This window comes from Triturus cristatus, chromosome 3_1 (genome assembly GCF_964204655.1).
Source record: "Triturus cristatus chromosome 3_1, aTriCri1.1, whole genome shotgun sequence".
Classification (NCBI taxonomy): domain Eukaryota; kingdom Metazoa; phylum Chordata; class Amphibia; order Caudata; family Salamandridae; genus Triturus; species Triturus cristatus.
In genome coordinates, this window is record NC_140583.1 from 574,292,897 (window position 1) to 574,307,260 (window position 14,364).

A 14,364-nucleotide genomic window follows, 5' to 3' on the forward strand; every position below is an offset into this window, starting at 1 on the left:
AGTCTATGAAGTTATCTTGGCAGCCAGGCATCCCTCCACAAAGTCAGTATATGCCTGCCAAAGGCAATAATTTTGTAAATATTATCTGCCTCCCTCTCAGACATCCTTCTATTTATTCTTTCCTTGGCTCAGCAAGGCTCTGCTCTGGGCACCGTGAAGGGCTATCTTTCGGCCCTGTCTGCTTGCTTAGGTTGCCAGACCAACCATCATTTTTTAAATCACCTCTTGTACAGAGATTTCTGAAGAGGCTCACTCATTTGTTTGTCCCTTGACCTTTTATTATGCCTGAGTGGGAGCTTAATTTGCTTCTCACCTTCTTGCTCTGTGCACCATTTGAACCATTGCACAACTGTCCCCTTTGGCTGCTGACTATAAAAATAGCCTTTTTAATGACAATAACCTGTGGGAGAAGGGTGAGTGAGCTGCAGGCTCCATCATCTAGCCTCCTTACCTGACTGTATTTCCGGACAAAGTAGTACTCTGCACTAGGACTTTTCTTCTGCTCAAGGTAGTAATACCTTTCACTCTGGGACAATCTATCACCTAGCCCACCTTCTATGCTCCGCCGCATTCTTCTAAAGAAGAAGAGCATTTCCACCGCCTGGATACAAAAAGAGCGTTGTCGTTCTACCTTGATCGCACTAAAACGTTCTGGGTGGATGACCAGCTTTTGGTAGGATACGTAAGAGGGGACTTGCTGTACAGAAGAGGACCACATCACGTTGGGTTATCCCTGTAGTAAAATGTTATGCCTTGGTGAAGAAATAGCCCCCTGAAGGACTTAGTGCCCATTCTACCTGGGCGCAGGCTGCCACCATGGCTCTCTCATGTCAAGGGTGGGGGAGAAAGAAGGAACTGTGATCCATTCAGCTTCCTTGCTTATACATCAAATAACAAATGGGGAATGGATCACTTGATCTTAGTAACCAGGGTTTGTAAATTTTCGTGTAGTATACCGATAAAAAACCCTCATTCACGTACAAAGGTGGATTGGCGGTATATCTTGATTCTCCGCCTGGTTCTTATAAACGTGACAGCATCATCATAGGGTTAGTGGTTATGCTTCCTCCACCTGGAGGTAAACCACTGGTTAGTACAGTAGTGATCAGGGAAAAAAATAGTTTCCTAGTGCAGTGAGTTTCAAAAATAGTGATGTTAAAAAGCTCGTATAGCCAGATTAGTAATTTTATTAAACCTGGGTTCAATGTTTAAATGATCACCCTGCCTAAGTTACTGTAGGTCCTCCAAAATACGTACCATAAAATACCGGATGCAATCTTCAATACCATAAACTCCGAGCTGCGCACATTGCTGTGGGACGGAGGACACCCCCGAGTGTCGCTCCGAATGCTGCAACTTAGCCAATACAACAGAGGAATTGCTCTACCAGATATCAGGGCATACTATAGAGCGGCACACCTAGTGGTTCTCAACGAATGGGGACATGTGCCGCAGGACCACACCCCATACGCACTAGAGCGACTCCATTTTCACAAACGCTCACACCTTCACTACATTTATGGGGGGCAAGGGATTAGAAGATTTCTACCCGCAACGCAGAGAGTGATTGCGCCATGGAGGGAGGCCGAACGGGAGATGTGCTGGGACAAACGGCTAACGAAATCCACACCACTATGTGAGTTTCGATGCCTGCCCGAGCTTGTAAAGCTGCAAGGAAGAGATGGGACGCTACAGGCACCACTACCCTGGGAGACATAACGCGGCGGGCGCTCTGATGACATTTTCAGACCTGCAAGCGGACTATAATTTGACGGATACGCAGCACTACAAATATGTTCAATTCCAACACGCATGGCTGGAGCAGAAACCGGATATCACGGAGCTCCCAGAATATGTCCCGTTAGAGGGTCGGTTATTACAGGAAGAGATACAGGAGAAGGCAGTCTCCTGGACCTACAAAACTCTAATAAACAATATGCCTGACAAACTAAGGACACTCCGGGGCAAGTGGGAAGACCTTGTAGGTCCACTAGAAGATATAGACTGGGAGATGGCCCTGATGCACCTCAGAGAGGTGGCGATTAAGCTCGACTCCCAATTAGTCCAGTTCAAAATCCTCCATAGGGTATACTTCGACCGGGCGAAACTGCACGCGATGGGTAGCTCAGAGACGCCGGAGTGGCTGCGATGTCACTCAGAAAGAGGCTCCTTCATTCATACGTTATGGAATTGTCAGTCAATACATCGCTACTGGATGCAGATAGTGCAAGAGTTAAACAATGTATTACACGTACAAATCCTGAAACATACTTAAAAATACTTAAATTACTTTAAAATCAATAAATAATTAATGTAAGTAAAAAGAAATAATAATACATATATATTAACGTAATATTAATTAAAAAAATGCAATATTTTTTGCATAGGATAGCGGGCGGGTAAAATTTACTATTACCACTCCAGTAAGTGCAATAGTAGGGAAAACGTTGGATAGCGGGAGGGTAAAAATTACTATTCCCACTCCAGAGAGTGCAACAGTAGGGAAAGCGTTGCATAGCGTAGGGGTAAAAATTACTATTCCCACTCCAAAGAGTGCAACAGTAGGGAAAGTGTTGGATAGCGTAGGGGTAAAAATTACTATTCCCACTCCAGAGAGTGCAACAGTAGGGATAGCGTTGGATAGCGGGAGGGTAAAATTTACTATTCCCACTCCAGTGAGTGCAACTCTAGGGTAAGCGTTGGATAGCGTAGGGGTAATAATTATTATTCCCCATTCCAGTGAGTGCAATAGTAGGGAAAGCGTTGGATAGCGTAGCGGTAAAACTTACTATTCCCACTCCAGTGAGTGCAATAGTAGGGAAAATAATAATTTAATATTTTATTAAAAATAAATAAATTATTAATAACTAAAAAAAATAGTGCAATTAATTACCAATCAAACAATATTTAATAATTACTTTATTATAAATACCAATGTTTTTTTAATTAATAACCTATTAATAATTAACAATCAATTAATTTTCAATACCCAAAAATAATAAATAAAATTAATACCAATAATAATTAATTAAGAATAAATTAATTAGCAATATACAACAATTATTTCAATAATTAATTATTTACAATTAAATTAACTTTAAAAATATTCAAACATACATTCCAAAATGTATACATACTTTTAACACATACACTAACACTTAAAACACTATAACAAAATCGATATTTTTAACAACTATATTATGACTGTTGATATTACTTACTTCTATATTATTTAAATCGATATTTTATTTCTTACCTGATTTTCGATATTCTTCACCACTATATTTTGGCAATTCGATATTCTGTCCATTCTATATTAAAAACTCGATATTCTGTCCTGTCAATATTTTGAATTAGATATTATGTCTGTTTACCAGAAACAAAATCTAGATGCAGATTCCTTACTGACCCACCCATCCTCCCCTCACTGCAGATTAGTTTTAGGGTCAGGGCTGTTTCCCTTCGAGACCTGTTTTTTTAATACACCATGGTCAGTCACTTCATGGCTCTGCGCTTCTGGCGTGGAAAGTCATGAAAAGTACTGATGTCAGCACACCAGGGTAACGTCTGTATAGACAATGCGGACGTCATGATGACCTCGAACCCGACACCTATGACGTCGATCGATGCCACCTATCGGCGCGCAGGGGTACTGCTATCAAAAATCTTCCAGATCCAGCCTAACGCCTGGAGGTTCAAAGATAAGGAATCGGCAGATAGATCATGTCTCCACCAGATAAAGCGTTACCAAAGGTAAGTAATTCGTCCATCAGATCCGAAAAAAGCCTTGGAACAGAAAGATGGTTCACCCTCAAGGTCTTAGACGTTGAAACTGTCTCCTTAGCTGTAGGCATCAAACACATATGCAAAAGACCGCAACGGGCACGAAAAGCTCTTCAGCCTCAACCACATTCTTGATACCAAAAAACAAAAGTAGCACTGAGCCACAACAACAATTGCAGCCTATTCTTGAGCTCTTGCAAGACAAGGGCCAAAAGACTATTTTTGTACATCCAGACACTTGGAAACTAGGCACCAAACCACCACCACCACTGTTTCCCTTACATTTTCCAAAAGGAAGTCCACATTTGAGGAGTACATTGCTGGGCCTGAGCCAACCCATCCACCAAAGGACGACAGAGGCACAAGCCCCATCTTTTTCCCTCCTTCTACTCGTCCTCCTCCTATTCCTTCACCTCAGCTTCCATCTTCATCTTCTCTTCCTTTAAGGCCAGTGCAGACACCCTCTCCTAAACACTTGTCTGCAGAGCAGCCACTTTTTTTTTTTAACCAGATCACTCACCTACTGGTGATGGCCAACCAGAGGAATACAATATCCCTTATTTCACAGACCCACAAGGAGATCCCAATACTGCCCCTTGGGATATTTATGATACCTATCCACTGGATGAAACCGATCCCAACATCTACCCATCCAAGCCATCACCACCAGATGATACAGCATCTCGTCATGATCTTATCAGTAGGGCTGTCGCATACCATAAGGTAACCCTACCCACTATCCCACAAGAGGATGGTTTCCTGGTAGAAACACTTTATAGGTCACAAATAACAGCTCAGTCACTCCCTATGCTTGAAGGTATTTTTTTCTTCTACACAAGACACATTTAATCAGCAAGTTAAATCTAGAATAGTCACCCCTCAAATTGAAAAAAAAAAAGTATAGAGCATGCCCATTGGACCCTGACTATACACCAGATTAATTAGTGGTACAAACAGCCAGGAAAAGAGCAAATTCACAAGGCACAGGAGATGTGCCTCCTACTGCTCAGAAGAGTAGAAAAGATGATGCCACAGGCAGATGTTGCTGCACAAGCAGCCAACCACATGTGTATTGCAAATTCTCCTGTACTGCTCTCCAGATATAATCATGCCACATGGGACAAAATGCAACACCTCCCTGATCAATATGAACAACGTGGTACACAATTGGTGGAAGAAAGCAGGACTATATCTAATGCTGCTAAACAATGCGCCCTAGATTCGGCAGACACAAGTGCCCACGGGGTCAACACCAGTGTCCTTATCAGGCGTATTACTCGGGGTCTCCAGCTTCAAACCAGCTGTACAGCAACACCTAGTACATTTACCCTTTTTTTGTTTGTTTATGTAAAATCTTTTTATTAAATAAACACACAACCACAGCAGCAGTGCTAGACCTACACATTTAAGACATAGCACTTGATTACATATCTTAATGCCCCATATCGGCTCAGACATCAAGATCAAATCACACGTCCTCATCGTGGACAACCCCAGTGAATCTCACCTCTCCTGCATGATCCCCACAGGTATGGGGGGGGAGGGGTTACTTAGATTACCTCTGTGCGCGTTCTACTTTCGCCAAACCCGTTCCTATTTTCAGGGGCATCCTCTGTTTTTATAGACCTCCACCACCGCGATCATGCATCAGTCCATATCCCTTTCCCACTAAACTAGGGATGGAGTCTCCGCACACCCTCCACTTCCGAGCAATATTACGCTTTGCGATCATAAGACCCATAGTGGTCCAAAGCTGCTCAGCACGATTCAAGTCAGTCGCCTCCCATATATACAAGAGGCACAGGTCCGGGGAAACCCGGATGACCCCCCCAGCCCCCCCCAAACCCATCCTGACAACGTTGATGCGTTGAACTACTGCTCCCCAATATGGTTGGATCCTAGGACAGTCCCAAATAATATGGTAAAAAGTGCCAATATCCCCACATTACCTTCTACACCCTTCGTCTACAGTTTTGCCCCTTTTGACCAGTGTTGGGCATGTGATGTATGATCGATGGAGTATTTTTAGTTGCACGAGTGAGGAAACCGCAACCTCGCGTGGTGACATCAGTGCCTCCCTCCAGCCCTCTTTTTCTAAATCTCCAATATCAGCCTGCCAACGCTTGTGTAGTTTAACGAGTGGGCCGGGTAAGTTATCAATAATTTGATTTGTTGGTCCCCGGGGTATGGCCTTGCAGTGCATGTAATCAGACAGGAACCTCATCCAGTGGCGAGGCCTCCGGTATGTCCTCCCCCACTGGGACCGCGTCGTATTTGTGAGTATATGAAGACTTCTGTGTCAGCTCGTTCGTATTCTTTCTGAAGTGTAGCAAATTGAGTTATTTTCCCTCGAGCCCATAGGTCACTCACCCTTGATGTCTATAGTGTCCCATTTTTTAAAGCCTTGGTCAATTTATCCTTTGATGGACAAAATCAATTTGGTCCAAAGGTGGATAAAATGCTAGAAAAGTTTAAAATTAAAATAAAAAAAGGACACAAACTGCTAAAGCAATGGGAGCACTACAGACATACCTACACCGTGGTTCCTTTTGTAGGGGTCAGTACAGGTTTGTAGCCAGAGGGAGTACCTCCACTCACTCAGGCACTGGCATAAATAACAGGGCTCCTATCAGAGTCAATTTGCCAGTGCATCTTTCTAGAGGCCGTGCAATCACTAACAAAACTCCCACCCCTCAAACAATGACCACCTACACCTCTCCCAGCCACATAGAAGTCCAGTAGGGGGGAGGTTACAACATTTCTATCTACACTGGCAAGACATCACCACCAACCAATTATAAATTTAACAAATAATGCCATGACGGAAAACCAGCATTACAGGTAATTAATTACTCCTATGATTAAAAACCATCTCTTTGACAATTGCTGGTAACTGTAATTATTTAAAGAAGCAAACACTGAGATGTTCTTTTCTTTTTCTTTAGACTAGTGAATCTGAAAGCATAAGCCCCAGAAGAAGAGGCCAGAGTCAAAGGAAAATACAGTAGGTGTTCAGAGATGAGGTGCTGATATTATTTTATTAGTTTATTTCATTCTTCCATTTTGACACCAATAATAAGGCCCATAGTGGTCCTCATTACTTTTGTCCTCTTTACACACTACTGTTGAAAGTGTTTTTCCTGCCCGTTGGCCAAATGGAAGCAGTCGTCACCGACTGAATTAAGTCACTTCTGTTGTTAAAAATGTTTCTGCTATTGTTTATCTACTGGTTTATGACTACTTTCGAGCATGCAGGGGTCTAGAGCACACATCCTGTTATGTAGATCACATAGCTACCTGCTCATGTACCGTTTAGCCTCTTGTCTAGAAAACCTACTCGCAGATTTTCAGGTTTCGTCCAACCGAATAAAACATGCACCGGTGCTGCATTGTCTTTTTTTGTCCTTGTGTATTGTTGCAAGTATACAATAGTCATATGGCATTCACAGTAAATTTGATGGTTTATTATAAACAAGCCAACAGCACAAAATTAATTGGTGCGTTTTTATTTTGTGTGGCAATTTTAGGCAGCGCTTGCTGAGCACCCATTTAACCACAGTTTTATGAAAGGAGGTTTCTGTAGATCGTATTGTGTGACAAGAATGTTTGTGGATACTTGTGTACCATTTTGTTGTTGTGATGATGTGCTCCTCTGTTTTTATCCTGCATTATTGCAATATGATTTTGTTTTGTACCGTGCTTGGTATGTTATATCCTGTTTAAACTGCTTTGTTGTGTTCCCGTTTATGTTTTAATTGTGCTATATGGCTTTCTGTAAGTTATTGTAGGTTCTGTTATTTTCTTTAGATAAGTGAACAGATTCAGCTATATTTCCAGCCAAAAGCTGCACTTGCCTTAAAGTTAGTGGCAATCAACCATTTACCACTGTCCAAGGTGATGAAATAGCACTGCTCCAGCTCAACTATTTTTTTTTTTTGATAATCAACTTTATTGTTATTATAATCAAAGAGAACAAGAAATTCATCGGTAGCAAATCAAACTCATTATACACGCACAATGCAATCCTTAAGAATGACAGAGATCTGTAAAAACAGTCCTGAGATGGAGAACTCACCAGCTTATATACGACCACATACAGGATAGATAAGACAACCTCCGGCCCGCAGTAGATTAAACCAATTGCCCCAGATTCTGCCAAAGAGTTCAGGACAACCCCTAGCCTCGAAAAGAGGCTCCTCTTCAGTACCGCACCAATCTCCGCACTGTTGGGGACTGAGCTTGGGACCAGAGTGCTGCGATGTCGAGTTTCGCAACCGCCGTTCCCAGGAAACGTTTCTCAGCCCGGGAGCCATCAAGGACCGTCAAACACCCCCAGGAGCATGCGCAGCGGGTCATGAGGCACTTCCCACCCAAGGGCCTGTGTGAGCTCCAGCTTCACCCCCGCCCAGAATGGCGAGAGAGCGGGACATTGCCACACCATGTGATACAAATCAGCCGGGGCCTGGTGGCAACGTGCGCATGACGAAGAGGACCACAGACAAGTCCTGTACAAGCGCGCAGGAGTGAGGTAAGCCGCATGGAGATAATAAAGTTGGAGCATGTGATACAAATCAGCCGGGGCCTGGTGGCAACGTGCGCATGACGAAGAGGACCACAGACAAGTCCTGTACAAGCGCGCAGGAGTGAGGTAAGCCGCATGGAGATAATAAAGTTGGACGATACGCAGCTTGGAGGAGGTAGTCAGCGTTTTGGGGGCCATAAGGGCATCCCTCTAATCCGCGTCCTCTATGGGACCCAGTCATCCCTCCCAGCGAGCCCGAAGGAGATCCAGGCCCGCGGGACCGTTCACTAGAGAGCGGTAGATCCGTGACACCCCCCCCCCTCTACCCAGGTTCCCCATCATCACTTGGGCCTCTAGGGGGCTGAATTCTGGGAAAGATGTGGGGGAGGGTATGTGGACCTGAAGGGCATGTCTAAGTTGTAAGTATTTGTAGAATTGGGAGGAGTGGAGGGAGTGACGGTGTTGTAAGTCTGCGAAGGATCGGACATGGTCCCCCACCCAAACGTCTCCCAGAAGCGAAATCCCTATAAGGGCCCATTTGCGGAAGTCCCGGAGAGAGGAGACCTCCGCCAGCCACGTCCCACTCCACAGAGGCGTCTGTCTGGTCAATTTCCGGTCCCATTTTACATGCCTTAGCGCAGCACGCCAGGCCACAAGCACCGCCCTGGTGACCGGGGGGAGAGCCCGCGGCACTGGGCTCCCATACAGATAGGCTTGGAGCTGCGAGAAATCCAATGCCTCTGCCCTCCCCATAAAAACCGGGTAAGGACCCCGTCCAGCTCCCGAAACCAACTCCCTGGCAGATACAGGGTAACATTCGGTAGCATATAAAGGAAGCGGGGAAGGACCATCATTTTGAAAAGGGCACTCCTGCCAAGAGGGTTAAGAGGAAGAGATTGCCAATTTTTAAGGTCCGCCTTCGCCCTAGTAACTAGGGTGATATTCAAGGCCCACTCAAGCTCCGGATGTAGAGCAATCCATACCCTCAAGTACTTAAAGGATTGCCTACGCAACCCAGCTCAACTATGTAAAGCACAAGTCAGCCCAGCACTGTGGTAGTGGCCGTGTCTTAAATTAGCATGTGCAGTGCTCACTTTGCAATACGACCCTCAGTGTTTTAGAATTGGTACTAATCCTGTCTGTCTTGTATTGAGAAAAACTGCTATGCTTGTGACAGTAAAAAGGCATCTTCTTAGTCTTACATGTGAGCAGTCGTCATTGGGGGTTTGCTAAAATATATTTGTTGTGGAATGGTGTATGAATTTTAATAGTATGATAAAGTCCAGTGTTAGACAGGACCTCTCCAGTACAGTCGTCAGTTAAGGCCATAGTAGTCTTACAACCCTTGTTTATTTTAAGGCACACCAGGGGTAGAGTGCTTTCTAAGGTTAACTCTGTTTTTATTAATTTGCAAATATGTAAAAGCAGCATTGAGTACATCAGACAATCCCAAATCATCGGCACAAGATTCCGTCCACCCCCCATCCCATCCAGATTCATACATACCAAAAGAAATAAGTATTCTTCAGGGAATGAGTGGAGAGGCAAATGCAAGGACAGAACTGTCAGGGATTGATCCGATGAAACAGTAGAAAAAAGTAGTACAGGGAGTGAGAAACAAAACACCCTGAAACCCCTTTTCCCTCCCTAACCCCCCCTCCCTGAACCAGTGTGCTAGGCGCATATCTCTGAAGAACCACGTGAAGGGGTCGCCAATTAATGTGCAGAGTTATGATCTTCCTCCGCTGGTTGTGGATCAGTAAGCCGAAGGAGACGAAGGTATTTGGGACAGGTCACCTCATTCATCTCGAGCGCCAGTAAAGACAGCAATGGGTGCCATACAGACCTGAAAGATTTCATAGAATTCGTCAGGGTGGCCTGAATACGTTCCATGCCTATGATATACCATAATTTGTGGAGCCAGCCTGTATGAGTCGGTCTGGTCTGTGTGCCCCATAAAGAAAGGATATGTTGAACAGCCGGCCCAATGCCAGGCCCATCTGTTTTCCTCTGACTGACTTGAGTGCATTGGGGAGCCCTAGTAGGGCGTAGGCACGGAATCTGGGAACCTCTGTCTCAATTTGCTTGTCTATATCGACCAAAACAGTACCCCAATAACCAGTCACCCTTACAATCCCACAAGTGATGGGTCAGTGTACCTTCCTCATCACACCCCCTCCGACATGTCGGGCTACGATCAGGGTTCCCTCTATTTAATCTGGCCGGGGTCAGGTACCAATAAGTGACCACCTTGACCGCCGCTTCCCTACTAGCCATATTGTGGGCCGTGTGATTGGCCCGAAAGTATATATCGCGCCATTCTTTCTCCGTAAGGTCTCTTTCAATTTTCCGCTCCCAACGTCGCTGTCCCGCAGAGTGTGAGGGGGTGCTGGGGGACGCAGAATACTATATGGTTCTAAAATCATCCTTTGGTCTGAGACTTTGGTTATGAGCCACTTCTCATATAGGGTGAGCTTTCTTTGAACCAACGGCCATACCTCGGGGTGAAGCAGCCAGTGACAAATTTGGAAATATTGGTAGCTTTGCGGCGCGATTATTACGTAGGATTGTTGCACCTCCGCAAACGGGAGGAACCCATGTAAATCAAAAAAGTGTCCCGCTGATTTGCATTCCGATGCGCGCCATAGTGGGAATGCTCGTACTTCCAGCCCAGGTGGGAAGTCCGGATTGTCGAAGCTAGGCGTTAAAGGCGAGGGAAAAGAAGTGAACCCGCGCTTGACTGCCACGGAGTCCCAAACACTGAGCAGTGTGTTCGTGAATGGGGATCCCATGAGGTTTGGTGGTCTGTCTGGCCGCTTTAAAAAAGGCACCTTCCACAGGGAGAGCTTTGCCAGCGCTCGGTCCTGGAACAGCCATCGTTTTTCTGACTCCGGTCTGCTCCACTCCACCAGGTATCTAAGTTGTGATGCTCTACAGTACTCGAGAAAATTCGGGATACCCAGCCCTCCTTCGTCTGGACGTCTGTGGGATAGATCTCTGCGCATACGCGGTCGTGACCCGGCTCAGATGAAATGCTGCACCATTCTTTGTAGTTTGTGGAGAATGTTTTTGCCACTGTCGAAGATCCCTTTGAACCTGGGATATGCATATGAGCTTAATGTAGTTCTGTGTAACCGTTCGTGCAACCGATGGAGCCAGGTCTATCACAAGATAGGTGATCGTGTCCCAAGATTGCAACTCTCCATATTGTGGCCTTTCAACCTCGCCACGAACCGCCCCACTCCCCAGGTGCAAGCCCATGGATTTTCCAATGTTTACCCTAAAACCGGAGACCTGACCGAAGGCTGCCAACTCCCTCAGGAAGACCGGCATGGATCGCTTAGGGGACTCTAGGGTTGCCAGGATATCAACGGCATATAAACTCACGGTGTGGCGCTCCCCTCCAAATGGAATACCTAAGATGTCCGGATTATCCTGAATTATTTGCGCTAGGGGTTCCACATAAAGCGCAAAGAGAAGGGGTGACAACGGGCACCCCTGTCTGGTACACCTCTGTATGTCAAAGGGCCGGGAAGCTACCCCATTTACCCTAATGATTCCCGTTGGCTTAACATAGCAACTCGCAACCCAGGCCCTGAAGCGATCTCCTATGCCAAAATGGGCTAAGGTTTTGTCGAGAAACCCCCAGCTAGTAAAGTGCTTCCTGAGTAATTGCTAGACCTGTCAGCCTTAGGGTGCCCTTCCCCCACACTTTTTGCCAGCTTGCCTCTAATTTTGCTGATCTCGTTTTTGTCGGCCTTGGGACTCAGTGCACTTTAATACTGTTAACCAGTGCTAAAGTGCTTGTGCTCACTTGCCTAAACATGGTTTGATTGGATTATCCACAACTGGCATATTTAATTTACCTATAAGTCCCTAGTAAAGTGAACTGCCTGTGCCCAAGGCCTATAAATTAAATGCTACTAGTGGGCCTGCAACACAGATTTTTCCACCCACTTAAGGTAGCCCGTTAAACATGTCTCAGGCCTTCCACTGCGTCTTTGTGTGCAGTTTTACACTTCCATGTCGACTTGGCATTTAAAACCCCATGCCAAGCCTTAAATTCCCCTTTTATTTCTTATAAGTCAACCCTAAGGTAGGCCCTAGGTAGCCCATATGCCAGGGTGGTGTGGAATTGAAAGGTAGGACATGTACTTTTAAGTTTTACATGTCCTGATAGAGAAAAACTCCCATGTTCATATTTCACTACTGTGAGGCCTACCTCTCCCTTAGGTTAATTTTGAGGATTCGTTGTTGCATCTAATGAGCTGTAATTCCCAATTAGAAGGAGGTAGATCTGTCATGTTTAGTACCTTCAGATTTGTAATGACAAATCCTCTTTAATGGCAAAGTCAAATTTATGATTATAGTTTTAAAAATGCCACTTTTAGAAAGATGCAAAAGGAACAGATGATGGACGAAATGCTGAACAATGCAAACATTCACCCTCATTCACAAGGATCTGGGTTTAATCTATCGTTCTTTTGCTCACCACGCCACCCCAGTTTGGACCCAGCCATATGCAAATTAGTCTGGACCCTGTTCCTTATGAGAAACAGTCCAGCCCAAACTGCCAAGCCAGGTCCTCCCTGGACCAGAAACGAGCATCCTGGGACCAGTTTTGAGGCATCACCCCCTCATCAGCCAGGCTAGCTTGAATCTAGTGAGCACCGGACCCACGTCTGAGCATACCCTTCCCGCTTAGGGCGACAAAAGCAAAAGGAGCAGATGATAGACTGAATGCTGAACAATGCAAACATAAACCCCCAGTCATAAGGATCTAGGTTTAATTCATCCCCATCATTCTTTTGCTCAACACGCCACTCCAGTTTAGACCCAGCCATTTGCAAATCAGTCTTGACTCCGTTCCTTATGGGAACATCCAGCCGAACTGCCAAGCCAGGTCCTCCCTGGAACGGAAACAAGCATCCTGAGACCGGTTTCGGGGCATCACCCCTCATCAGCCAGGTTAGCTTGAATCGAGTGGCGCAGTGAGCAAGAGACTCAGGGCTGGGCATACCCTCCCCATGCCACTGGAGTCAAGCTAGCCTGGCTGATGATGAGTGAAACCCTGAAACAGGTCCTAGGATGCTTGTTTCCAATCTAGGGAGGACCTGGCCTGGCAGTTCGGGCTGGACTGTACCCAGAGAGAGCAGGTTGAAGACTGATTTCCATATGGCTGGGTTCAAACTGGGGAGTAAAAAAACGATGGATTTAGGCCCAGGTCTCTGTACTGAGGTGAATGTATGACATTGTTCTGCATTATGTCCATCAATTGCTCTTTTTACTTGCAGAAAGATGACATTTTTCTGCTCTTAGCCTTGTGTGCCAGCAGCATGTCTCTGATACACGTCTGTGGAGGGTGACAGTTGGCCTTTGTGTATTTATGGGCCATCATGGGAGGATGGGAGAGAGCAGCTGTGCACAGCCTCACACTAACACCTAAATTGGCTGTGTCCTGTCCCTACACAAAGGGCTGTATACTCCCTGTAGTGAGTCTGGAGCTAGGGCAGGAAGGGAGGACGTCTGCACCTCAAAGACCCTTCTTTGAAGCCCCCCCTACTTCCGAGGCACCAGTGGGCCTTTAGACCATACCACTTCAGTACACTTCTGGACCTGTGGATACTCTGCCAGGAAGACAGACTGCTGTGCTGCTGAATGCCTGCAACTCTGCTGCTCTGCTGCTCTGGAAGAACTGTTTTCTTGCTGTGCTGACCTGCTGCCCTTCTGGTTTGGGTGAGAAGGACTGGACCTGCATCCCTTGACCACAGAACCCAGAGTGGCTCAAAGGACTAGTTGGATGACCTCCTGATCTGAAGCCTCAGGGCCATAACAGACTTCCAACTATCCTGCTTCTGCACCTGACTCTACCATCTGGGAGTCTACCCTACCAGGTGGTGCCACCCCAGTCGTGGACCCTTAGCAGTGCGCCTAAGGTGCTTGTTCAATACTTCACTGCCACTGCAGAGCTGGGGCTGGCACATAGCTTGGTCAGCACTGAAGCATCTTTGCCACTGCGCGTATCGGACCCAGCTTATGGTCCCTGTTTTGGTGGACCA

At 45.9% G+C, this 14,364-nt stretch overlaps 1 protein-coding gene across 2 annotated transcripts in view; it reads left to right on the top strand.

Moving 5' to 3' along the window:
- Positions 1–14,364, top strand: part of CHD2 (chromodomain helicase DNA binding protein 2) — a 1,941,047-nt gene that overhangs the window by 226,226 nt on the left and 1,700,457 nt on the right. For both annotated transcript variants that reach the window (XM_085644496.1, XM_085644497.1), the window contains exon 4: positions 6,729–6,787. In XM_085644496.1, coding sequence (XP_085500622.1) covers positions 6,729–6,787 — 59 coding nt within the window. The remainder of the gene's footprint in view (positions 1–6,728; positions 6,788–14,364) is intronic.